Source organism: Amblyomma americanum, chromosome 2 (assembly GCF_052857255.1).
Source record: "Amblyomma americanum isolate KBUSLIRL-KWMA chromosome 2, ASM5285725v1, whole genome shotgun sequence".
Classification (NCBI taxonomy): domain Eukaryota; kingdom Metazoa; phylum Arthropoda; class Arachnida; order Ixodida; family Ixodidae; genus Amblyomma; species Amblyomma americanum.
The window spans coordinates 17262723-17289493 of record NC_135498.1 but is presented as its reverse complement, the minus strand read 5'-3'; the positions used below and the strand labels follow the sequence as shown (position 1 = coordinate 17289493).

Genomic DNA, 26771 nt, shown 5'->3' with positions numbered 1-26771 from the left:
AAAGGAAGACTGTTAATCGCTCATGGGTAAATGCTGCTCTTCGCCTTTTTTTTGGCACTGTGCGACGATGCTGCGAAATCATTTCACTCTGGACATACGTATTGTTGACTGCGAGGCCAGTGTGGCATACATGCTGGCACGGAAGCCTGTAATAATAGCATTTTACTAACATGCCAGTACAATGCTCCTTTTAAGTAGGAAATCTATTCAGCGGTGTCTTGTGTTTCAAGACTTTTTATTTTTTATTTGTGGGCCTAACTGGTCCGTGCAGGTCTATATTCTGCAATAGGACAAGTAGGACAACAACAACAACATTGTTTTAGGACATGACAAGTGCCTTGGGGGGGGGGAAAAAGCATTTGCTCTTCTGGGGCTCCTTTGAGGTCCGCCAAGTCCGACTAATAGTAGCCAATGATTTGAGGAGGAAGCTTGTATGCAGAATAAGGAGAGATCATGGCTGCGTCACATGGACACACAAGGTGTTCTCTTCTGGTCAGTTGTGGCAGTGTAGAAGTTTGGCACCATCCTAAGTTTCAGAAATTCTGGGAGGGGAGAATGCGTATCTATACATAGCACAGAATGTCTGCTTGCTTTGAGTCGAGTGGTGGATGTGGTTGAGGAGGAGGGACTCTATTCCGCTATCAGTGACACATTAGTTTGTACTACATTTCGGAGCAGGAAATAAAATCAAGCTGCGTCCAAACATATCTTCTGTTTCAGGTAAGCATCAAAGACGGGTACAGTATACCTTAGGCTGCGCTGACAGGCCCCAATCCCAGGGCACACTAGCTAGCGTTCCTCAGGGCACAACTCATCCCACAACGTATACACGTCACATTTATGGGCAGCCAGAGCTTTTTCAAAGTCTGGAGCAGGAGCTGTCTGTTCCTGGCTCGCTGCCTTTCAGGACGAGGGGTAGCGACGACAGCCCTACTGAGGAAGCGGCTGTGCACGAGTTTTCTTCTCCGCACAGCAGCTGTTTTTGAAATGTTTAGCTTGATCCTAAGACACTTTCCTTCAACTCTTATCTGCTAGTTCCATATCGCCTGCTCCCCACCCCCCATTTCCATGACAAACCTCATCACAAGTTCTGCCTAAATTTATTCCGAACAAAAAAGCAAAGCTAGGTTGTCATCGTTCCTAAAAGCGCAATGCTTCACGTTGAAGACTAGTTAAACTTATGCTCCTCCAGAGCACAACTGCATGCAGAGTAAAGAATTAGTGTCGCTTACGAAGGCACAGTTTCTGTCTCTGACTTGTAAGACGAATTCTAGACAACAGGAAAGTCAAGGACAGGTAAGATGTTTGCTTTGGTTTGGTTTATGGGGGTTTAACATCCCAAAGCGACTCAGGCTATGACGGACATCGCAGCGAAGGGCTCCGGAAATTTCGGCTACCTGGGGTTCTTTATTGTGCCCGGACGCCGCACAGTACACGGGCCCCTAGAATTTCACCTCCATCGAAATTCGACCATCGCGGCCGGAACTGAACCCGTGCGGCTCAACTCAGCAGCCGAGCGCCATAACCACTGAGCCACCGCGGCGACTGTTTGCTTTGGAAATACCTAAGCTTTCAAGCAGTCATTCCGCGACCCATGGCAAAAACCATCCGTGTATGGTTCTAACAGCACTAAGTCACAAAGTATCCCTCGCCAGGGTATTCGTTACACAGTGTGAACACTTTTGTCGGCCCCCTGACCACCCACTGCCAACAAAAGAAGAAACATTCTGACACCATGCATATTAGTGAATGTAGCACATATTTTGAGCATCTTTTTACATCCAACTTTTAGGAGCTTAACATTCAGGCACCACAGTATGATCATGATTGGTGGGCCTGCAATTGACACAGCCGACAAACATACCCAACGTCATCGGAGCTACCATCAGCTGTGCTGGTGCTCCTGCGCTGTCTATGCACACCTTTTCCTCATGCTCCTTCCAATCGTGTTCATCAGAAGAAAAGCCAAGTACATCACAGTGAAGCATTCCTTACAGCCATAAATGATGCAACATCCACGTTTCAGTAAACAGCTCTAAGTCACTGTCTCTACCACAGAGGATTCTATGAAGAAACTATGTTTCGAAGGTGACAGCAGCGTAACTCTCTAGCAAATAAACCATGACAAAGGTGGACACAATCGCATCTTGTCAACCTAACTCACCTAACAGCAGTACAAGCCACATGCTTTTCTGAAAAACAAATCTCTGGCAAGTGAGGTAACACGCAAGACCGAATAACACAAAGAGCACCATCAAAAATATTACAAACAAGATTACAAAATGTGTCTCTATAGAAAAAAGTGGGCAAAGTTGTTTACACAGGCAAGAAGTTGAGCACGAAAAAAGTTTTCTGTCAACAACTAGAAACACATACGTTTTCCATGTGACACATTGTAGTCTATCAATATTTACAATAAAGTGCTTTCTTATCTCACATTTGGTACAACATAGTAGAGCTCTAGTACTTATGTACAGCAATCCAGTTCAGTACTGTATTAACAACACGTGACCTCCAAGATGCTGGAGCATCAAAAGGGCCTATCTTCAAAGCACAAAGTTGTGCCAACAGTCACTTGTTTCAATAGGCCCTGGCTCTTCTGCCTCTTATGGAAGTTTAATTCATTAGGAGAGAAATTCTAGACAACAGGAACACTACCAGAGAGAAGGAAGGGTTTTCACGGAGTGCTTCTAGCATGAGTCTAACCACTGGACTGAGCACCAAGCATGTAACGCACCAGCAAAGACAAGACACCCCCCTATTTAGGGTGCTTACGTTCTGAAACATATTAATGCTAGCTATAAGCTCCTGAAAAAGGACATACGATAAATTAGAGCCATAAAAAAAGGTTACACTAAAACAATCATTAAGCTTCAGTGATGCTGACAAACATGCTGATGGAATGCACATGTTCCCATCACACTATACTGATGAGATTCCACTAAACAAAATGCTTGTTAGTTACTAATCAAATTAAACTGCCTACAGCATGCATGCAATATTCTTGTAACCATCAGTACAAGAGTGGTTGCACATTATATTACAGCCATTCACTGTTCTTTTCATGGTTTGCATATTAAAAAAAACATTGTGGTTTCCAGCCAGGAGATGTAGAACACACCAGAACAACTGTAGCCACACAGCATCTGGCTAAAAAGCTTGTTACACTATTACTCATACCATTCTGTGACACTAAAATGATCAGCCATGCAACAATAACTACAGCAAACATAATTAGTTGAATGCATCATACACTGACACAGTTTTGCTACCATATACTTTACAGCTCTGCTCAGCAGCTTCACGTCACATGGGCAAAACTACCAGGCCATCAAGGTGCACATAATGAGTCAAATTATTGCACACTTAGCCAATTCTTTCTTCTCCATTGTGGCAGACTTCAGCAGTAATTGTTCAAACCTAACCGAAGGTCGTTCCGTACTTTGGCGCAGGTATGAGCGGCAACAAAAGTGCAACAGAAAGGTGTAAAGTTAAAAACACCTACACTATCATTCTGCTCGTACACAATACCACCATGGCAGCAAGGGAAAAAACAGCAAAGGAAGCACGGTTATAACCTAAATCACTACACCAGAGAAGAGACTAAAACTCAGTGTGAAGAAGGCTTGACAAAATACAGCCAACATGGCTTGCATGGAGACCCTGTGCTCATGTCACATCTTGCATGTATCTTAGATGATGAATTTCAATTTTTTTTTTTGTCAGGTAGTGAGCTGAAGCAACTAAGACTAGCACAGTGGTTTTGACACTGACATGCAAAACAGCGATTAAACAAAGTAAGTAACAGCAATAAACAACACAGACAGGAATCAGAAATGCACAACACAAGAGCAGGTATTTTTTGAAGTTTTTTCCAGTCTCATCATGCTGCTGGACACTGACATGCAAAACAGTGATTGAACAAAAGAGCTAATAGCATGACACAAATGAGGTTGCAACTGGCAACATACTACAAGTAAACAGCTGGTATTTCTCCAGTTTTTTTTTTTTTTCAGCTTTCCTTGTGCTACCCCTTCTCTAGGCAGGTTGGTTCTTGTTGGAAAAAATGGCATTCCCATGCAGCCAAGCGTATCCACCAGAAAACAACTTAATTACAACTCTTGATATCAGCAGATGCCACTTCTTGATTGGACAAGTACTAGTGGATGAAATGGCATTGAATTCAAGTTATGATAATAACGAGTCTGCTGTCCTATTTACGCTCACAAAACACCTGCATAACTGTTTCACATGTGTGATACACTGAGTGAAACTTGATATCGGATTTACAACAAGCTTTTTCAAAAAGCCCTGCAAATTATAAATGACCAGTGGCCACTTTCAACTTCTTACGCCCAAATTTTACTTCCTCTGAGCAATAATTAGAATTTAACAGCTGCACACTATTAACTAAGAGACAGATTTACAGCAGGCATGCAACACAACAACAGGTTCAAGAAACAGCAGCGGCAAGCTCTCTGCCTACAAAAGGTGGGCTCCTAGTCATGAAACTTGATCTAGGAATTATAAATTCACGTCAGTGGACATCCCGGCTACATTAGCAAGCTAACAACAAAAAATCGAGGAGGAGGCAAGGGGATGGAGACAAGCATGAACTCTTTAGGAATGGCTGTACTGTGCCCCAATCTGGGGCCTCCGTTTCACCAAGAGTCACCAAGCCAAGAATTTTCCTTGGCATGGCTCACACGAGGTCTGCACTCTGAGAGAAGCAAACACTCCAGAGTTCCTCTCTACTCAATGTGGAGTTTGTGTAAACCACGTAATGGTCAACTGCCACTTCCTTAGTGAAGTTCAGTCCCCCTTTTGAAACACTACTGCCAGTTAGTGACAGGGACTTGCATGAGGCCAATCTGAGGAACTATGAGGTTACTACCGTTACCCCAAAGAGATCAAGACATCCTACTTGGAGGAATGAGGCAGTTTGTTCTCATGCAAACACAAAGTTGGCACTCTCAAACCCTCATTTCTACTAGGGTAGAAACGACACCAGAAAATGCAATGTTACAGTGAGCCCATAATTTGAGGTTGTCGTGCCTTTTGCAGTCACAGCAGGCCGTAATGTGGTCCTGGAGCTTGGCAAATTACTGAGCTGACAAGGGTACTCGGAATCAAATTAGCCTTATGCCAAGGGGGCCAAACAGCTTTATAAAGCTCTGAACACGGAAGCTCAGCGTATACTTTGACGCAAAGGTGTGTTGATCCCAAAACCTGACACACAACGCACTGCAGCAGTAGAACATGTTCTATGGAGATCAAGGGAAACAGAGTCAGAAATAGTGCGTTTTTCCACCACCAGAGGGCTCATTTTCACGGCTCAGCTTTGACAGGTCCAGGGATTTCAAGCTCGTTCAACCTCGAGAGTAGTGTACATGTGAAGTTGCAGTGCTTGCCCATTTGAAAAAAAAAATCAAAATTGCTGAATTAGCGATGCACAGGCTGCCTTATCAGCTTTTTTTAGAGTGTGGGCTTCGAGTTTAAAGAATAAACGCTGAGTAGGATCATCGTGCTCTCTATCAGCTGCATATACCAAAGCTCATACAGGAGAGAGAATAACAGGCAAGGTGACAGCAGTATCTAACACTCGATTACATGAAAGGCTGTAATCTCATGCATGTCTCGCTGGTACGATAATTTCCCATGACCTCCACTCATTTCTACCACTGGCCTGTGCTTTGGTACATAATTAGTTTTTAGTAGCAGGAAAACAACAAAAAAGCAGCTTGATGGAAAAACGCAATGTAAAGTTCCATGGAAACTGAGAAGACTGCATTAAGGCCGTGATTTGATCGAGCTAGTAATGATTTGTGGCTGCACAAAACACAGAGACACACAGAACAAGCCGAAGGAAGACGGGACAAGTGTCGAGTCCCAACTGCCTCTTTGCTGAGCACGTGTGCTATCTGTCCTTTTTGTCTGTGGTGTGTGTGTCTGTATTCTATTAAACTATGAAGTGATAAGAGCAAGATTTGGGTCTGGGGACATCATTATGGTGAAACAGCCATAACTCCGTGCAGCACCAAATAGCGATATTGAACTGAGAGCCATGCTAGACACTCAGGCAGAAGAATGTAGAAACATGAAACAGCACGTGCTGCCGCTTATGTTAAGTGTCTGTATTTCGCTCTAGTCCTACAGTAACAAGCCTCATTCGAACTAAAATCCCATGGCCAACGAAGCCCACACTGTCTGAGCACCAGAATACAACTATGGTCCTCAGAAGCAAAGGACAGAAGTTGCATTTTTCTACTCTCGCAGCAATGCTGCTCCGCAACGAGGAGGTTATTAATGCCAACAGTTCTGCCCAAGTTAAAACCTGAAGGCCTGAAATAACACACACACAAAAGGGGGCAAACCCCTCCGACCCCGAGTTAAGAAATACGCTGCTGCATGGAGCTTATTACCGCTTCAATTTGCAGGGGAGACAAAAACTAAAAGACAAATTATACTTCTCTAGCAAGTAATATTCCCTCAAATCTGCGTCTCTGCTTCCTCAAACTAGCAAGCAAGCAGCAATAGGCTCATCTTGCCACAGCAGCCTATGGAACATGATGTGGCCTGGGAGTGCAGCCACGAATGGACGCGCTCCAAAACAGCCATGCACACAAACGCAGGTGCACCTTTACATTACTGGATGTTCACATTCTCTCCAAGGCAATACACCTTTTACACTACACTCACGCTGTGAAAACTTTCGTGGTCACCTGCTGCAGAGTGAATTTCTCCCCCACTTTTAAGCAGCAAAAAGAACCGCACGAAAGCCTGGAAAGCCAAAACGAAAGCAAAGAACAAGAAGCATGGAGAAGCCATGAAACAGGCTGCAACAGACAAGATGGTAAAGTTGCCGACAATCGGGAAGATAAGAGGTGAAGAGCAGCCCGAGGAAGGAGCGCCTAGAATGCTGACTCGGCCGAGCGGGAAAGGTGGGTTGGGTGTGATGGGCTGCGAGCGAGCCGTTTCTTGGGCAGCCTCTGCAGCTGCAGCTGGAGCTTGGCAAACGCTGGCCGGTTCTGTGGCTTGTACGACCAGCACACCATCAGCAAGTCCTAGGCCACAAAGAGAGAAAGAACAAAGAATGCGGCATACAAGGCAGATGCAACACGCTGGTGCAAAATCATCAGTACAGTAGAACCCCACTGCTATACCCCCGTGTGTTGCGCTTTCCTGGCTGCTACATTTTCATGAGCCAGTCCTGTACAAGCTCTCATAGGAACCCGTGCAATACGAACTCAGCTGTTACGTCACAAATTTGGCAGCTTCTTGCATGCTACATCGTGAATGTGACTTCACAATATAGTGGTTTAACATGTGCTGGCATTGTGATTGCCTACATTTCACGCGCACAGAACTGCGATGGCACTCTGGCCAAAGCAGAACTCTAGACTCCGTTGGCATTTGGCCACCACCATGCTTAGAGACTTTCAGTGAGTTGCACTCACGCTGACGTTGAGCACACTTACAGCTGGCATGACTCAAGTAGCAGCTGTTCGTGCAGTTCCATCGCTACCCCGGTGCAAACGCAAATAACTGAAGGCGCCAAAATGAAACTACCGTATTTACTCTCGTAATTTGTGTACTTTTCTTCCTAAAATAAAGGCTTAAAAATGGGGGGTGCACAAATTACGCGGAGATTTCACAGGGTCATATATACGTCAAACCCGCAACTTGCGCCCCTCGCTGGCCAAATGGCCAAAAGAAGGACAACTCCAAATATAAAAAACTGCGGTTAACACATGGATCCCTCCATGTAGTGTTCTTGGGTCCTTCCCAAAACTGGCAAGACATCAGTTTTGCTTGGACTAAGGGACCATCCTCATAACGTTGCTCTTAGGATGCTCAATGTACAGACTTCGTCAAAAATTCACAACTCAATGAGTTCACTTCTGGGCCATGCTATGTGGCTCATTATGCATTGCTAGCATTTCTAAATCCCTTGGAAAACTTTTGTCCCTTGGAAAAGTTAGGATTTCCACATATGCTACAAGAGCCCTACTTTAGAAGCAAACCCCTTGGACTCTGTACTTCTGACAAAGGTTGTACCACAAAAACACACAGAAATCAGCTATACTAAAATTCCACTGTAATTCCAGTGGTGTCCTTAGGAATAAACAAAAATGAATGCCATATTTTTTTTACGCTAGTATTACATACAAGACAACTCGTGGTCTGCATTCGGCAAGTGACTCACCTTGATGTCCTGCGAGGCTTGAATGTTGGCCAGTGACTGCTTGATGCCCTTAGCCACCTGCCAGATGATGGACTCCGAGGGCTGACCTCGAAAGGGCCACTCCCCACAGAGAAGCTCGTACCACACAGTCCTGCGGTCAGAGGAGACAAAACATCAGGCAGGTCCAGGAGGGGTGATAGCAGAGCAGCGAGCTCTTCAATGATAGCGCCTGCCTATGGCCACACTACGTTATTTCAACTATGAGTGAGATGCTTTCAGCACAAATGCCTATGCCCACTTTAAAAAAACTCTACCATAAAACCCCTGAATATGCCTTTGTGATCACTGACCATCTTCACAAAGAGGAATCATAAAACAAAACCCTAACGCTAAGTTGTGTAACAAATCTTTCAGCTCCAAATCTCAACTTATTCCTATTCATTTATCAACCGAAAAATTTGATATTTGCACACCTTACTTTTCTACTGCATATTTAATACCTTACGTGGATGCATACTGATGTCTACCTGCTGCTGTCTCCATTCACTACAATCCCATAACCACTTCCCTTTATAGCCTTGGTCGAAAGGATGCTACAGTAAAACCTTGTTAATTCGACCCCCATTTACTCGGGAATTCGGATAATTCGGATTGTCGCTGGACTCCCACCAAACGCCTAAGTAAGTATATGACGTCAGAAGCTTGTTTATTCGGACACACTGGGGCTGGCATCGGTTGATTCAGCCAGGCCCTCAAGGGGCCGCCATATTGAGGCTTGACCTGCTCGGCAAGTCATTGTCCAGAAATTCGTCCTCAAGCTTTAACTGTACATTATAGTTTCCCGCAACCCTTTGATGATGTGCACGCAACGGGAGGTGCGTTGGGGTGTTAGCCTCTATTGATGTGAGCAGCTGCACAGTTTTCGTCTTTGGAGCTTCACCGCCAGTCCACAGCGACGGCGGCAGCTCAGATGGCAACGCGCTTCCCTTGCTTCTATCTGTGTGGCATTTCCATTCTTCCCACATGACGAAGCTCTGCGCTCGTCACGTGCTGCTCGCTGTTTGTGCAGTGAAGCCTCCTCATGTGCTACATCACAAGTGAAGATGCTCCAGCTCTACTACATCGCACACCAAAAGCCTTTGCCATTATTGAGAAGTCCTACTTCTGACACTCCCGATGGTGTGCATGAATTAAAGCGCTGGACAGAACTGCGAAAAATCGTCATTATCGTGGAGTTTTTGTTTTAAGAGAAAATGACCATTGCCTGGGCTTTCATCAAATAAATTCTACTGTCAAGCAAACAATTGCTGTCACCGTTGGGGGAGCCAATGAATAATTTGTCATTTGGATGACTGGGATGTTTTTTTCACTCCCTTAAGTCCAAATTAATGAGGTTTTACTGTACTGCACTTGCTCACCCTTTCATTAAACTATCTAGCTATCTAACTAGGTGGTGAACATGAAGACAAGACAAATAAATGGGCCCACACTTACCCAAACGCATAGATGTCCGAAGCGGTGGCAAAAGGAAGGTCGTCCGCATCGTGCTGGTTGCCAGCCCTCAGGCAGCGCACCACTTCTGGTGCCAGGTAGCATAGCCAGCCCTGAGGGATTGTCAGCCAGTCCCCCTTCCTGAAAGGTCATCACAGCTCATGCATTTAAAATGCACTACACAAAAAAAGAACAAAACCTTACTATCACAACTGACGTGATGCATGTTCGCATGATCAGAAATCTGCTACAGAGGAACTGTGACAACTTCCCTACACCAGAATTAGGGGCACATCTATTCCTATTACCAGTTTCCGCCACAAATAAAAATTAAAAATCTTCAAATGAGTGCCTTGACTCGTAGGCCAAAAGTGCTATGTTTTGTACTTTTTCGAAGTGCGTATTCCCCTAATCATGCACTATCACAAAAGAAGTCCTGTGCACTTGCATGAACGGGTGCTGTTTGCAAAACCATTCCAAACAGTCAACTTGGACCTGTCTAGTAGGGAATAGCAGACGCATGTGCTGTTAGACCTAAAAGTAGGGCGACAAGATAAAGCTAGGTTGTATGTTTCATGCTGAAGAGGTCGTCTTAACTTGAAACCCTTTCCGCAGCCCTGTCCACTGCCCACCAAGCACGCACTATTTCAGGACCAATTTCATGAAGTTGCACTAAAGATGCACCGAAGACAACCAAATTAACATGCATGTGCCAACACAAGATTGACAGCCTACTGCATAAGCTGCTCCCTGCCCAACTTCTCAATGTGTATTCTGACGGTAAAGGCATGACGAGTCAAGCATGGCGCGTTACACATCACTGCGTCCTTTGACGATGTCTCTAGACCTGATCAGCTGCTATTAGCTTACTCCTGACATAATGAAACTGCTACCACTTAATGATGGATTGCTTACCGATTCCCATGGCAAAGCTTGGTCACCGAGAAGAGACCAAAGTCAGTAATCACCACTTTTCCATTCTCATAGAAGATATTTTTTGTCTTGAGGTCCTTGTGAACAATGCCGCGAGCGTGTAGGTAGCCCATACCCTGCAAAACAACATGCAATCGCAAGACCATCAACATGTCTGAAGCATCTCAAAGAGAAGTAGTAAGGGTTTTTAAGAATTCAACCAAATTCGGGGATTCGAATGTATGAAGTTTGTAAGTTTGTGGGTGCTGTATAACAAATTTTTTTTTTTGCAGTTGCATTTAAAATGCTGATGTAATTGCCGATTAAAGCCACAAGGATGCGCAGCCTTCTCAAAACGTCAGAGACGTGCAAGAAGCTTCGCAATAACGTCGTCTATGGTGAGATTCCAAATTTCCGCTGCCTTCGCCCACATTCCTTCATGTGTCGTTGGATGCTGCCAAACACTCAATGAACTTCGCCTTTGGCGGCGTGCATTTCCTTTCTTCAAGGAAGTGTTTCTGCTTTGATAATGTACCGCATCTGAAGATGACATCATCGCCACACCTGCTACTTGGCGGTGTGCACTGCGTAGAAGCCTGAGCGTCACCACGGGTGGCTTTAATTGGCCATTACACTGTCATTTCAAATGACAGCACAAAAGGGTTTCGTAGGCCCTACTTGCAGGTTTCACATGTTCAATGCCTTCAAGCTTGTCAAATTTTAGTGCCACTTCAGTTGCCCTTTAGGTTGAGAGGATCTCTACTGCAGAACAAAAATAGAAAAAAAATGCTAGCCAAAGCTTGGTCATTGTTACATCTCCTTTAGAAACTTTACATGCCTGTGTGTGGTCCTTTTCTTCATAGAATATTTATAACCAGAGTAGTCACAAACCTTCAGCAGTAGAGAAATGAGCCTCGTTTTAATTCAAGCCTTAAAATAAATCAAACTGAATAAATTTCACGATTGCTTCAAACAAGAGTGGTGCTGTCACCGCTTGCTGTAAGATCTTTCTGGGAAACCAAGTTTGGCATTTTATTTTCCTCCACAGCATCATGCGCTCGCAACAGAATGTGAAAAAGCGGACAAGGTATTGATAGAACCAGGCCAAAAGGCCTCGCCCCATTGCTTGTAGGGCTACACCACGACAGCACATTAGCGTTTTCCATTCTTAGGCTCAGAGAAAGCTGGACCTCATGTATGAAAGCAATCCTTAAAACAACATCGGAATGTTTGTTTTGTTTCACAGTTGAAACAAAAATAGTGAGCGACTGCATTATTAACGATTACTTTTGACAATAATTTCTAATCAGTCTGTCTCAAGCACATGGACCCCACTTTGAGAAGCACCACTGCATTCCTCTGATCTCCAGAACTACTTGCTCCTTCACTTAGCATGTTGAAAAAAAAAAAAAAGTCCATCTCAGAAGGCCTCTGCAACCCATAACTGCACTGTGATCCATGAAGGCATCAATGCATAACATGGCTGCTGTCACTTGCAGCACATGACCATGTCAGTGCAAAGTGGTCATTACACACCAAACAACGCTGAGCATTGGCCCATTATACAATCAGTCCCTGTTTTCAGCTAGAGCCACAATTTCCACAGCCAAATTTTGGCCTGTTTAGAGTAATATGCACCCCATATTATAATGACTTTCTGTGACGAAAACATCATTGTTAAATATAATGACTCTGCAATAGACAGGGTTTCTAGTTTTAAATTTTTGGGCATTTACATTGAAGAGCACTTGAGCTAGACGCCTAAAGTAGACAAGATACACGCGAGTGCATGCAGACCTGTTGGAATGCTGTGCGAAATTAGGTACCTGCTTCCTGCCTGGCTAAAGTGCCGGTTATACTACGCCCATGTTAAATCACATTTCAATTACTGCTTACTAATCTGAGGCTCTAACCTTGACAAATTGATCATTCTTCAAAAACGAGCTATGCGATGCATCGAAAACCTTGAGCAGCTGGAACACACGGCCCCTTTATTCCTAAGACATAATGTGCTAAAAATAAACCAGATATATGAGCTGAAACTCGCTACTCATATTAGGAACGAAATCATGCGAAATCCCGCCAGTGTTAACTTGCGCCAGCCCTGTACTACACGGTATAACTTTTGAAAGAACTTCTTTAGACTACCTGCCATAAGAACGAGCTATGGTACACAAACACTGTCTATTTAATCCCCAATTGTCTAAGTACACACCCATTTTTCTTGGCATATCACAGCAATGTAGAGCATTTAAAAGGTTCAAAAATACCTCCAGAACGTACATACTGTCCAATTCAAAGCATAAAGCATACATGTTTTGAAAACCAATTAAACTCTGTATTGGATGTTTTTTTTTTGTTATTGCATTAGCACTTGTATAAAGTTGTAATCCTTTGTACATGTCTGGGCACTGTATGGGTGACAGGGCCCTCGTCAGGCAGAGAGCATCTGCCTTTTGCCCTGTCATCCTAGACCCTTTGTCTCTGAAAGAATGTTAAAAATAAATAAATAAAAGAAAACGGGATCCTTGCTAAGCATAGCAGACTTCTACAATGTTAATTCTGTTACAACTTGCTTTTGTTAACATTACCAGAAACACCAACACAAGCATTTCAGATCATTAGCAGCTGAGAAACAAATATCCAGTAATAGGACGACCTGAATAATCAGTCACTATAACAGCTAGCCGTAGTCCTCGCAATAGCGTAACTATTACAGGTAGCTAGCATTAGAAAACTCGAAGCTAACTGAGCTTTGAACTGGTTCATGATTCAAAGGAAAAACATACTTACTTGGCATATCTGCAGACCTATGCCACTAATCCTGTTGAGGTTGAATTTATCCTTTCGCAAGTGAATATGTCTGTACAATGTCATGCCTTTACATAAACTGAAAAATGAATTTTTACAAATATGTCAGAAACACCACTCCAACAACGGAATCAACTGTCATACATACAGATATCAATTAGGCCATCCCATGTTGTTCATAAAAATAAACTTGATTGAAAAAGAGGCTATGAAAATGCAGCCAAAGGTCTTGTAAAACCAATTACTGGACTAGTTATTACAGTTCCCCAGCATATCGGTCACATGTGCACGCCAAATGTTTCGCACCGCAATACAGAGTTGGAATCTACTGAACACAGTCAAATGACTATAAAATATTTTTGAAACATATCTGAAATTAAAGTGGTCTGCCATTCTTGGTTGTCAAGTTGACTGGTAAAGGAAGTGTGAAATGAAGCACGAAAAAACAAATAAAGAGAGAATACACACACCTCGTGATGATAGCAAGCTTTGGTGGCTTCATGCAGGCACCCATAAAGAGGACTAAGTTTTCGTGCCTCGTCTTCCGGAAGGTTGCGACCTAGTGTGCAGGGGAAGAATTTTAAAAGTCAAAAGAGTTTCTTTTCACATTCTTCATGAAGAAGGGCATTAAATGAAAAGCGACCCCCACCTCCTGCTTGAATGTCTCCAGGGTCTTTCGGTCATCTATGTGATCCATATTGAGCATTTTCACAGCAACACTTCCGTGCCAACTTCCCCTGGTGTGAAAGAGAAAGAAATTCAAAGAAGGTGAGCTACTGCAAAACACTTGTCAGGTCATCACGGCATTCCACACACTAGAAGAGACGAACAACTTCAATCCACACAAACAAAAAGTTGTGCTGGTCTGCCTTACTTGTACACGCTCCCAAATCGGCCTTCACCAATCTTTTCCTTGATCTGGACATCATCAAATGGAATGTCCCATTCTCTCAGAGAAAGCTGCAAGAGCAGAGAATTAGGTCAAACGTTAGGCAGATTAATTGAGCCCCTGAAGATTTTTGGAGAATTTAGATAGTCTCGGCTCTAGTCATCCTGTACTCTCATCGACTGTGACGGAGGTGGTGAAAGTGACGATAGCTTTCATTCTGGCACCCCATTTTTCCCACGATACTGCTGTAATGCGGGGAAACCACCTTAGCTGGCAACTGACCTGCCGCCGCCGTGTGCTGGCAGTGCTGTGCTGGAAAGCCTACCTAACTGGCATTCGGCACACAATCAGTTTTTTGCGGCTTCTGCAATCGTCGAGAGTGGCTTCGAAACGGCGCTAAAACTCCAGAAGAGCTCTCTCCCAGTTGTCATCCTTCCAGTGACTAAATTGCCCTTCCCCCGCATAAGTTTATGCGAAATTTATAGTAAGAATTTGGACTATATTGAACCATTTTACAATTTTTACCTGTTCGCTGTAACGAGGGTTTTCTGTACTCTATTTACAGCCAACTGTGTTCAGCCAAATTTTCTGGTAGGTTGAATAGTACAAGAACTTTCGTTTAGTTTCCCACTGTCACAGCTCAAAATAAAAATCTGGCTAACAAAAGCTACTGACTTGCACACAGTGGCTAACACCAACTCTTGCTGTGCCACACCAACCAGCTTTTTGGAGCTCAAAGCAACCAAATGGTTTGTGTGGCAGAGCTGTGTTGTATAAGAAGAGAAAATGCAATGAATAGGTAAACAATGTTAAAAGCCAAAAGCATGTAATAGCAAAGGTTTGGGTTTGCGTGTGCAGACATCCTTAAAACATGACCACGTTATGAGTTGCAGGTGGCTTTCCATGTGACGTATGCCTAGGTGCACTCAACAGTTCAAAAATAACAGAACATAATAGCATTTTTTTTTCAAAACCATAAGGGTTGTGAGTAGTGCTTATCAAGCAGGAAGACGTACCCCTTGAGACAAAAGAGCAACTGTCGCAGAGGACACTGAAGCCTAAGCGTAGGTGGAGTAGGCGGCAAGTGCAGTGTGGGATTTTTTAAAATTATTTCAATCAGAGTGGACACAAAGGTAAAAAAGGCAAAGAAGGAGCAAACACCCACACTGTTCTGCCGCGGCCAGAGCCTGTCAGTCGGATCCAGATCCGAGACTTGGCTGTCCTGCGAGTCCACTCTTGTCGAGGCTAGCGTCTTCTCAGAATCCGTCTGAAGGAGCAGCAGCAGAGAAGGCAAAAAAAAATTCTGACTATTTCTTGTAAAGATAACATTAGCTCACGCCAAGAGTGACTCAGATGCTAGAAAAATCACTGAAACTTAATCAAAAATAAAATTTGAATGAAAATAAAATCCAAAAAGGAAGTTATCCCGCCATATGTCGAAGCGACAGTACAGCCTTTCCAAACAATAAAATGCACAGCTAATTTGAATTAGCTCCAGGTGGTGGCAGCGTTAAGGCATACGTCCTTACATTGATAATGTTGGCAACTGCTCCGCTTGTGTCTCTTAGTCCGAAATAAATGAACCTCCTCCGACTGCCCTATAAGAGACAGTGTTCGCTAAGATTTAGAAAATAGCGTTTACAGCATGTGCCTTTCAGTTTGTGGACCTTTTTGCACGAGAGGTTTGCTGTTATGTTACCAGCGACTCCAATATGACAGAGGAGCCATTAGAAGCCCACCCTAAATATTCTATACACGAGGTTCTTTTAGCCCTGCTCATACACAAGGCTGTCGTGGTGAGAAAACATACGAGGAAGAAAAATCTTCTACCAGGTTGATTCTGGGTTCACACGCCACCACCTTCCGTATCGCCACAAGAACGTTGAGGTTAGCAATGAAAATTTAACGACTTGGTGATGCTCAAAACAAATTACTGCGCTAGTCGGTGCTTTATGCTTTTCATACAGCAGAACGAACTAACATGGACAACAGGGAGGCACCCCAAAGTGCTGCTAGTAAAGAATTTGCTGTGTGCCGCAAATGTGGTGACCGGGAGCAGCCACTGCAATGGTTTATATCACTTCATCCTTGCATAACACGTATGATACAGATCATAATAGTGTTTTTTAATTTGTTGTTCTTGCATTTATAGTTCTCAACATGCACTACATTGAAAGCAGAGCATTAGTAAAGCACAACCAGCCACAGATACACCAAAATGACTACCCCTTGCGGTGTCTTAGTGGCGACGGCATTCTGCTGATGCACTCAAAGAGGCAGGATCAAATCCTGGCCATGCCAACCACATTTCGACGCAGGCGAAATGAAAAAACGCTCAAGTGCTTCGCGATTTCAGTGCATGTTAGTGCATGTAATAGAACTCCAGGTGGTCGAAATTAGCCTAGAGCCCTACCCTACGGCACTGTTCCCCTTCCCCTCTTCCTCCTTTCACTGGCTCCTCCATCCCTTCCCTTGTGGTGCAGTTAGGAGGTGTCCACTGAAATTGAGACAGCTACTGTGCCTTTCCTTTAGTCATAACCAATCAATGCGGTACTTACACCACCTATTTTTCAAAATTTGAAAATCCAAATTGGGGGGGTCGACTTAAAATCTAAACCAAAGCATCGCACCATAAATAAAGGCGAGACAAACGAAATATCAGGCATGTTACAGAAAGGTTGAGTTTTTTGCTGCATGGCCATCGCCCTTGGTGCTGGCCTTGAGCAGCTGCTATGTCAACGCGCAGAAATGGCATCCCCACCCCGCGCAAGGCGGCCGATGGAGGCTGTCGCTAAGCAGCAAGCCGGCACCAGCCCACTCCCCACACACGGCCGCAGATTGCATCTGCTGTTCAGAGGCAGCCGGTCGTCAATTTTTTTTTTTTTACTTTCAATCGTGCACTCGGCGCTCAAGGAAGCGTCGATAGTTGATGAAAGCGCCACTGTTCCAATCGCGGCGCCGCCGCCACTCGGAACCGCAGCAGCGCCGCTCACGCGTAGTTTCTCTTTGGCTCTGCCGCATTTAACTAGTGCCGGCCGCGTTTCACAAGTATTTAATGTAGTGCTTTGTCATTCGTCGTTTGTGCTCCATGTCCAGTAAGTGACTGGCGCTCGTTCACGGCTACATTCAAGATGGCTGTCATCCTTTACGCCATAGAAACGAACTGAGCGCCGGGCCGCAAGTTAGACGTTCGCAACGGGTGATACAGGTGTAGCAGCTGCAGCGAGGCAAAAGTTTCAGCTGTTCCATGCGATGTCGTGATGTGGCTGTTTGCGAAGTGCGGGATTTCGCTGCACGACGATGTTAGAACGACGAGCTGTGGGACCGCAGCGGCGATCACGACGGCAGCACTAGTGAGGACGATGGCGCAAGGGGAATGTATTAGTCAAGTGACTAATACATTTTCGTTTTGGAATATGCCCACGGGCACTGCCGCAAGCGGCAGCCGATAGCGGCTGGCGATAAGCACAGGCCGCAGGATAGTGCTACCATGTTCTATTATTAAAGGCCAAGAGTAAACAACCTCGAAGTTTTTTTTTTTTTTTCAGAAATGTGATGTGGGATGGGGGGGGGGGGGGGGGTCGACTTACATTCGAGTCCACTTATAATCGTGATTTTTGTTGCATCCCTTCTAAATCTAAACTTGACATTCTAAAAAACAGCACCTCTCCCTTGCACAAAGTACAAACCAATGGCTGTAATGGAGAATTCTGTTCAGAAGCTACACTTCAAATCTCGTGTCATCTAACCACTTTGACATCACAATACAGTGGAGGCCACTTATGTGACCATTTATAATGCAGGATCGGATATAATGCTGCTGTTGCTGGCTGCCTGTTCGCCTCCCACAGGGCTGAATATGCAGTCGCGTGAAATGAAATATCGGTTATAGTGCGGTTTTGAAATCCGCTCGGTGACCACGCAGAAAAACAAGTGCGCTTCCCTGTGCAGTACTGGGGGCTTCTGAGGCGCGGTGTTGCTAACTCCACAAAACAAACACAACAAAAAATTATGCGGCAAACGATGGTCGACCCGACGGAAATGTGAGAGCATGAATTGTTTCCACGATTGTGAAAGTGCGCTGCTTAAGATACGCTTTTCGATTTCCATTTTCAATTCACACACAGACTGTTTTCACCGCTCGAAGGCACTTCTTCAAGCGTGCTGTCTTCCAGAACTACTCAACTGGTTGCACTGCCACTTCTTGAAGAAACAACAGTCACCACATTGTCGACAAAACGTGTCTGTCTACCCCTTACCCCTCACCCCACTCCGTGCTGAAATCGCTTCTAATGCACTCCTCTGCAGTCACGCTGCATGCGTTATGCTAAAACTAATCTTAGTGTGCAGTGGACTTAGTAGATTGTTTTTTGTTCCATGATAAATAAAGCGTTTCTGAAAGAGAAGCTATGCATCTGGTGCGTGTTCTGATCTGTATTCTGTTTTTTTTTTTGTTATAGTGCAAATTTTCGCGGCCCCCGTGGCATACGTTATAAACGGTCTACGCTGTACTACATTGCAATAACAAGCAGCATTCATTGGAAGCGGCCCTGTTAAGGCTCCGTCTAAAGTCTGCTTAGCCCCACCTTTCATTTAGGTATTGATGTCATTAGCCCTGCTGCCATGGTAGCATTACACGTGGGATGCATTATAGCTACTATTATCACAGACGGGTACGGCCACAGATGAGCACAGTTAGAGATGCCTATGACCAAAGATGGCCACCACTGTGAAAAGACAGCGCAAGGACTCACACTTATGCTTCCAGACCCCGAGGTGCCCGACACTGTTCGGTCGCTGTCAGTGGACTTGACTGTTTCCACCACCTCGGACTGAGCGAGCGACGACACCGGAGCTGGTATTTCCTTTTCCGAAGACAAGATCTCTGCAATGACGTAAAGGTGTTGTCGGTCGAACAAAAATAGTGTTGTGACACTTCGTCACAGTGCTCACGTCTCATATGATCTGGGTCGTGCTCAGAAGTGCAATGGAAAAATTCAACTGCCTTCCCCCACATCTTCCAAGGTCAACAGTGACATAAGAGTAACGAACAACGCCTGCCTCTATAGATACACATGAAAGAAGCCAACAGCCACTGATCAATGGGAGATTAGCCACAGCCAGCTACCCATCAATCAACACCATTAATTGAAAAATTATATAAAGTAAAATAGAAACATTCCTCTATGCATTCAACTATAAAATTTGAGAAAAATAATAACATTCCCCTATGCCTTCCTCGGTTTCAGTTACTGTTGGCTTTCTTCATGCAGGTTGTCATAAGCCCCTGAATTTCATATCTTTGTCTGCTAATGTACTGTGTTATTTGAGGCAACACAGAAAGTGCAAGGTCTGCAAACAAATTTCTTCAAGAAGCCAAAGACGTCAGACACGGCTCAATACAAGAGAGGCAGGTGGCAGGCAACATGGCTGAGGAGCAGTGCAAATAGAAATAAAGCACGGAGACTGGGATGGACACACTCAAGGAGAAAATTTCACTTTAAAATCTAGTCAAGTCTTTGTTCAGCCTAGAATATGCCAGAATTTCACTTCATTGTGCTTTAACTAAAGCCATCACATTACAGAGCGGGCATTCTCTGCCTATCAAACTCATCGATGCAGCACGTGGCAGCAGTACGCGTCATAAGCATGCTTGCTCAAAACCTACTAAGGAAAGAAAATGGGCCGTGATTCAAGAGCAAGTCAAACTTCAGCAAAACTGTTGGCCAGCAACACTGATACCGCAAGAAGCCTGCACAAAAACACACTAAGCATATCGCTGAAGAGAGACTCGTGCTCCATCCATTTATTTCAAGATACGGCGAGAGAGTGCTGCGGGTCAGCCGTGTTCACTGGGAGGGGGGTTTCTTCTTACCAGGGAAGTGAAACTGCTGCAGGCGCGAGGCCGAGGAAGGCGTATTCTGCCGCGAAGCTGCCATCAGGAAGGCCGGAGATGAGGGCGTTGACGAGTTGCATGAGGAAGACGACGAATCGGGGCAGCCCCCGCCCTGGAATGGGGGCAGGCAGATGGCGGGTCGGCCTCCACGGCCCCCTTCCAAGCGACCACTGCTCCCATGCAGTGGACTGCTGCCCAGGTGAGCGGCCGCGTGGTTGGGGGACTGCATGCCTGCGACCAAGGAAAGGGGGCCAAGGGGAGCTGTCACGCTAACCTCACGACGTGATAAACCCCGCAAGCTTATTAAGAATGGGCAAACTCGTGCCCTGGTAGACAGCGAATTTCCGACAGTCCGGTGGTAGCACCTTTGTTCTCTTTCAGCCTCGAGGCTTTTTAACAATCATCATCATCTTCTCTGTCATGCGCACAATATTGCCAAACAACCCAATCTTCAGAGGTCCTGCAACTTCTGTCATCTATCTAGTGCATTTCTTCTGGTGTCTTGCTATTCTCTGCGACTTCTGTAGCATCAGGACTGAATTCCATGTGTCAATGAAGATGAAGCAACAATACAGGTTGGTTTCCTCTATATGAAATGAAGACTGCAGCATCAGTAGAAATAATGCCGACAAAGATGGCAGAAGCAATTTGCGAGTTTGTCTGAACCTCACTCTTCGAGAACACTCACTGCAGGCTGCCCCAAGCGTTTTAATAAATGACAGCGTTTTACTCTGAGCCCTACTGCGACAGAACTGGCAGAGGGGTTGGTGAGACGGGCATGGAGCGTTTCTCGAAGCAAAAGTACCTGCACAGCAAGTCACATTACAATGCCCACAAGACGCTTGCAGTGCTATCAACTAGATGGTTATAGTGGTGCAAAAAAGCAGCCCTTCAGACAGTAGGTTAGGCAACATCTATGACAAGAAGAACCTGCTGAAAATCACACCACAGGCCCAAATTGGGTGCGGGAGCATGCTCTCTGCATGCTGTTGCATTGTTGGCAGCTAGATTCGGGGCCATAGGGGATGGTGCTTATCTCCACCCAAGTGTTGACAAAAAAAAAGAAAGGAAGGAAGCTCGGTGAGTGTGCAAGCACATTTGAAGAGAGAAAAAAGGTGGGCAGGAGACATCCATGACAGAGTCAGCAAATGCAAAGAGCTTGTCCGAAGAGCCTGAAGAAGGCAAACGCTGAATAAGCCTGCGGAGCAAGGCCTGGTTGAAAGTGGTGACCTTGTCTCCAAGGAGCTGTTTGGAGTCCCCTAGTTACTAGGAAGAAATTAACTGCTGCAGTCAATGGCATTCTGGCACCCCTGTTCTCTCAGTCAGCGCAGCCGTTGAAAACATCAAAGGGGCAGTGCTATGGTGAGTCTGAAAACCTGCGTGGCGAACTCTGGTGGCAGGAATGCAGAGATGTGATTCAATGTCTGCACTCATATTCTGGCAATAATGAATTGGCTCATCCCTTGAACATGCCACAGATATGGATCTGACCGGCAACTTCTCACTTGAAACAACCAACCTTTATTGCAACCACTTTAATGTCAGGACGCAGTACATGGCACCACCACCTCACTCGCCTTTCCCCATTTGACTGGCAAAATCGCCATCGCTCATCGTTGCTGTCAAGTTTCCTTGTCACTTTCCATGGTCCAAAACATTAGTTCTTGGTGCTGTCCGTGACAATTGAAATTCTGCACTCCTTGAAGGCCTTGTTGACTATGGCAGGTGGGATCATGCCCCATGCCTTTTTCACCCATCCTGCAAACTACTGCAGTGAGGCACGCTCCTTCCTGATGCTTGGTGTTCCTGGAAACAAGCCATACTTCAGCCCATTAAAACCCTTCAGAGTCAAACTGCTGGAGAAAATCTGGTCTCTTCGCTTTCACCAGTCACGCACATGTTTCAGGAACACCAAACACACGCACGGAGGCCCAACTACCACCAGCCTCTGCATACCGGTGCCGCAGTGACCTCAGCGCACCTTTGCAATCAAGGAGCCTTGATGACAGGACACTTCAGATGCACTCAAGGCCTATCGGTATCCATGAGTGCAGTAGGTGACATCAGCCACGGTGTATCAACGCACAAGAAATACCAAGCCACCATTTTGTGACGACAATGATAATAGGGTGTTGCTGACAATAGTTTCAGTTTCATACTAGATTCCAACTTGCATGTCATTTTGGAGCACAGCTCTTAGGTGCCCGTTCCTGCATCTTCGTCATAGTCGGCGCAATGCACCATCTGACAGGTAGTAGCAGAGCCAAAACACCACCTGCCACAGTGTGAGTGGAGGAATGGGCAACCAGAACACTGAAGGTGGCAGCACATATAGAAACATGTCACTCTGAAATTCTTCGCCTCGGCATAGCACAAAATTAAAATATGTGAAGAGATCAAATTTCGCATCACCGACTATCGTAATCGTCTGTCAGTACAGTAATTGCGCTGTCAAGTGTGTGTAGCAGTGACATCTGGGGGTCATTGTTCATATGCGAACAAATCATCATTCTTTTTTATTAAGCATGTAAAATGCGGGCCAGTACCAAATGTGCCCAAGGAGTGCCACTAACAGGTACCAAACAGACAAAGCATAAAGACCTCTTGACTTGCATGATTCCATGTGCAACACTGCAACATAGTGGAAGATTCAACAGTGCCTTTCTTTTTTCTGCTTTCTTGAGGCACAAATGTGTCACAATAGACCTTTCACTACAAGTGACCTTCTTCTGGTCAATGCTAAGCGTGGTGAAAAGGAGGAACCAAACAGAATGCAGTGAAGCAAGCCACTCACACAAACTCACAATGCTGACGATACTGCGATGGTCAGATCAGCCAAAACTAGTATGCTATTTAGAATCATATCTGTCACATAGGCATGACTTCTTCATATCAAGAAACCACAAAAAGCCACAGCCAAAGCCACAGCCAACGCAACAGCCAAGGCCAAAGGCAACTACTACAGAGCTGTTTAACTTACCTCCTTTCTGAATGTGCTCTGCAAAGACATCCACCAGTTCGTTTGGCAATCCGCACGAGGGAGGCACTTTCTCCATGCAGTCACGATGGCATCGGAATCTGAACACATCAAAAAGGGCTCATCACGGTAAGCAATCCTCCTGTAGCACAAAGGCTGATGAGCACAAAATAACTTTTTTGCCGAGTTTAATCGCACAAAACCAGACTGGGTAACATTACCAGAGGTCCGTGTATGAACACGGACTAGCATAAAACTCTGCACGGATATGGGGGCAGAGGCAGGCATGTACCAATAGCCAAATACTATTACATAACGCTACAATCACTCGGGATTCAATGGTTCTCAAACTTGGTTCTGTGGTGTCCTTCGGTTCCTTGGAGTGCGCTTTTTGGTTCCACGAGCATCTAAATCCATGCATGTCTCAATCCCTACCAGCAATCACTACCTAGCATCCATGTGCCGTATTTCCTAACAGTCAACAGCCAACTAGCAAACTGACTTAGAGGACCATAATGTGCTCCATTTACTTCTGTTCTCACCTGTACCATCAGGGGCAAAAGTAACCGACCCGTGCTACTCTGCATAGGGGCGCCACCTGACAAAGCACTTCTGGTGCTGAAGCGGGACACACTGCACGGGTATCGACGCTAGAAGTGTTTTGTCAGGTGGCACCCACGAGCCAAAACTTGGAGGAGGGGTCTGTTACTTTTGCCCCCGATGGTACATCACGATCCACACAAGATGAGTGTGAAAATATCGGTGCTGCTGCAAAAGCAACTGGTGCAGCTCTCATATTCTGGTGACCACACAATTCGCAAGAGAAAAATCCTGCCTCAACCTGCCTATAGGTTGATGGACATCGCCTGTTCCCACCCGAAGCATTGCAACAGCTCTCAATTCACTTACTTGCACTCCTTGCACTTGTAGCCAATAATCATGCCCTTGTAGCACTGCTGGCAGGTGGTGACTTTGACACTAGATGTAAACCTGCAAAGGCAATATAGAGCAGGTTGTAAGGCAACCGTTTCTATGCAACGCACTGCAGCACATATCAGGGCAGGCACGGGCATATCGAAATACTGGAAGAATTGGCAATTATATTTTGAGTAGTACAGCCCTAAAATCAAATTGCTTTATTCCGTTTTTTTTTTTTTACCCTCCGATCCCTTTCAAGGCCAGAAAAATCAGTCAACAACCGAAGTTAGGAAAGGAAAAAAGAAAAAAGGCACTTCTAGGGGGGCAGATGCTCTTGGGTCACAAGTGAGCGTTGCCTGCAATCTCCATCCACTGTATTTCTGTACTTTGCTGCGTGCAGGCACAACGCAGCAAAAGCAATGACAGGAGATACAATGTTGATGGTACGCACCTGTGATGAATAGCGTGAGCCATTCCATGCATTCTTGGAGACCTGGGAACAACAGCTGGAAACAGAGACACGGCTATCAACTGCCAAATGCTACGCATTCAAAAAGGAACATCTACTCTCAAAGGTGCACCAGAGACTTACAGAAAGTGCTCTCAGTGACAACTACTGATTATATTTAATCAAGTATAACAAGAATTCGTTTATTGATAAAAGAGTTGACACTTCACCTTTCGTATCATTAACTGAATCAACACTATCGAATAATTGATTGAAATACTTGAACTGACTGAATTACCTCAGAAAATGACTGAAATTAAGTGAAATCAACATGACGTATAACCAAACGAAAATGATTCACTGAGATATAGTACTTCTTACACATCTGTACATTTAGCCCCACTTCACTGGCCAGTAGACAATGCAGTACTCTCAAATGTCTTTGATAAATGACTAGTTGGCCATGGACACACTGTCAAATTAATGACAAATATATGTTTAGGCCGACAATGTAGTCCCAAGTCATAACAGTTGGCTGAAAAGTCTCAAAATGAACAGCTAAACGCTATCAATAACACCTACAGAATGTACAGAAAACAGGGGAAAAAATAAAAAAAAATAAAAGGACAGCAGATGAGGGAAGACTTGATGCAGTGCTCGCAAACTAAGAAACAAACTAGCTCATCTTTCACATCTGTACACCATTTTGCCACTCTAGCTTTTGGTTTAAAAGGGATGTGCCAAAAGACTAAAAATGAAAATAGCACGTCAGATACATGTGTGGGTTGTTAGTGCATCCTAAAGCCCAAACAACAAAAGCCACACGAGATCTAACACCTGCTCTACACGGGCACGAAAAATAGGGATTGTTCACAATGAAATTTGCTCTAAGTGAACAAGGGACACTGAGGACAAATCAGAGTTTGTATTAATAGATTACAGTGTTCTAATCACCAAAGGCTATTTTCACTGAAAATGAAGCTGCTGCAAACTAGTGAAGATCAAAAACTGAAATACAGGTATCATAGCTGCTGGCCCTTTTCACAAGCCAATTTCAATGGCATCAATAATCTTTCTTAGTTATGGAGTTCTGAGGCAAGGCCGTACCGCCATTCATTTCCGAGTCACGATCAAGGAGTCTTTTTTGTAACTGACATCACAAGGAGCTTGTAGCGAGTGGCAGAAAAATAACGTTCCATTTTTAAATCCACTTTTCTCAGCAATAAATGAGCCTTTTGCAGCTGAGAAAACAACATGGCCATAAAGAGCTAAACAATCAACGATTTTTAGCTAAGGCAAGCAGCAGCTAAGTGGATAGAGTTGCCCTGAGCGTCCTTTCAAGTTCCCTGCAAAACTTTTAATGTGGTTGCTAGCAGCAACAGGAAAGCAGGGGCTGCGACTTACGCTGGGTGGCCGGTTCGTCCACAAAGCAGCCATCCCCCTGTTGGTCAGGAGAAATAACAGGCGGGGACCGGCTAGGCGAAAGTGGCGAACAGTTGGCCAGCTCCAGGCCAGGCTCCGTGGCAAGGCGTCTCCGCAACCCGCCATCATTTCTGCAGTAAAGGACATTGGACCACAGTGTGTTTTGGGGTCGGCTCACCTTCACAATCCACCACTCACGCTGCACAAAAGACAACCTGCCGTGTTCTATCTAACAGATGCTTCAGCTTTACTTCAAACATTGTCAACTCTCAGCAATTCAAACTCAGAGGGGATTGAAAGCTTGTCTGAATTATGTGGAAGTTGAAGTTTATGGTTTATGGAGGTTTAATGTGCCAAAGTGACCCAGGCTATGAGGAATGCCATAGTAAAGGGCTCCGGAAATTTCGACCACCTGAGGCTCTTTAATGTGCACTGACGTCGCACAGTACACGGGCCTCTAGAATTTCGCCTCCATTGAAATTTGACCGCTGTGGCCAGGATCGAACCCATGTCTTTCGGTTTGGCAGCCAAGCGCCATAACCACTGAGCCACCACAGCAGTTTAAGGGGAGTCCATAATTTTTAATACATCTGACCAGAGCATTAGTTCAAATAAACCTGATGTTCCTAATTAAGCGACCGCATATTCAAAAGAGCCCAATTTATTGTAGCCGAGCATCAGCTCAGCTGAAAAAGTTGAAGATTGCCGTTACAGTTGCATTGCTACCAGCAAACATCTGCAAAATCCAGCAAGTGGCACTAAACTCCAAGCTTGGATACCTGCGCCAGCTGACATATTGCTGGTTTTTGTCTTTTTTTTCAT

At 44.9% G+C, this 26771-nt stretch overlaps 1 protein-coding gene across 1 annotated transcript in view; it reads right to left on the bottom strand.

Moving 5' to 3' along the window:
• Positions 1 to 1387: 1387 nt before the first annotated feature.
• ksr (kinase suppressor of ras) overlaps positions 1388 to 26771 on the bottom strand; it is a 33877-nt gene continuing 8493 nt past the window's right edge. Inside the window, exons 5-19 of the mRNA XM_077653342.1 lie at positions 25932 to 26080; positions 24531 to 24585; positions 24071 to 24151; positions 23165 to 23262; positions 20164 to 20415; positions 19043 to 19173; positions 15454 to 15555; positions 14274 to 14359; positions 14049 to 14136; positions 13870 to 13958; positions 13382 to 13478; positions 10592 to 10725; positions 9680 to 9817; positions 8207 to 8336; positions 1388 to 7064 (exon numbers count right to left, since the gene is read on the bottom strand). Coding sequence (XP_077509468.1) covers positions 6912 to 7064; positions 8207 to 8336; positions 9680 to 9817; positions 10592 to 10725; positions 13382 to 13478; positions 13870 to 13958; positions 14049 to 14136; positions 14274 to 14359; positions 15454 to 15555; positions 19043 to 19173; positions 20164 to 20415; positions 23165 to 23262; positions 24071 to 24151; positions 24531 to 24585; positions 25932 to 26080 — 1783 coding nt within the window. The 3' untranslated portion in view covers positions 1388 to 6911. The remainder of the gene's footprint in view (positions 7065 to 8206; positions 8337 to 9679; positions 9818 to 10591; positions 10726 to 13381; positions 13479 to 13869; positions 13959 to 14048; positions 14137 to 14273; positions 14360 to 15453; positions 15556 to 19042; positions 19174 to 20163; positions 20416 to 23164; positions 23263 to 24070; positions 24152 to 24530; positions 24586 to 25931; positions 26081 to 26771) is intronic.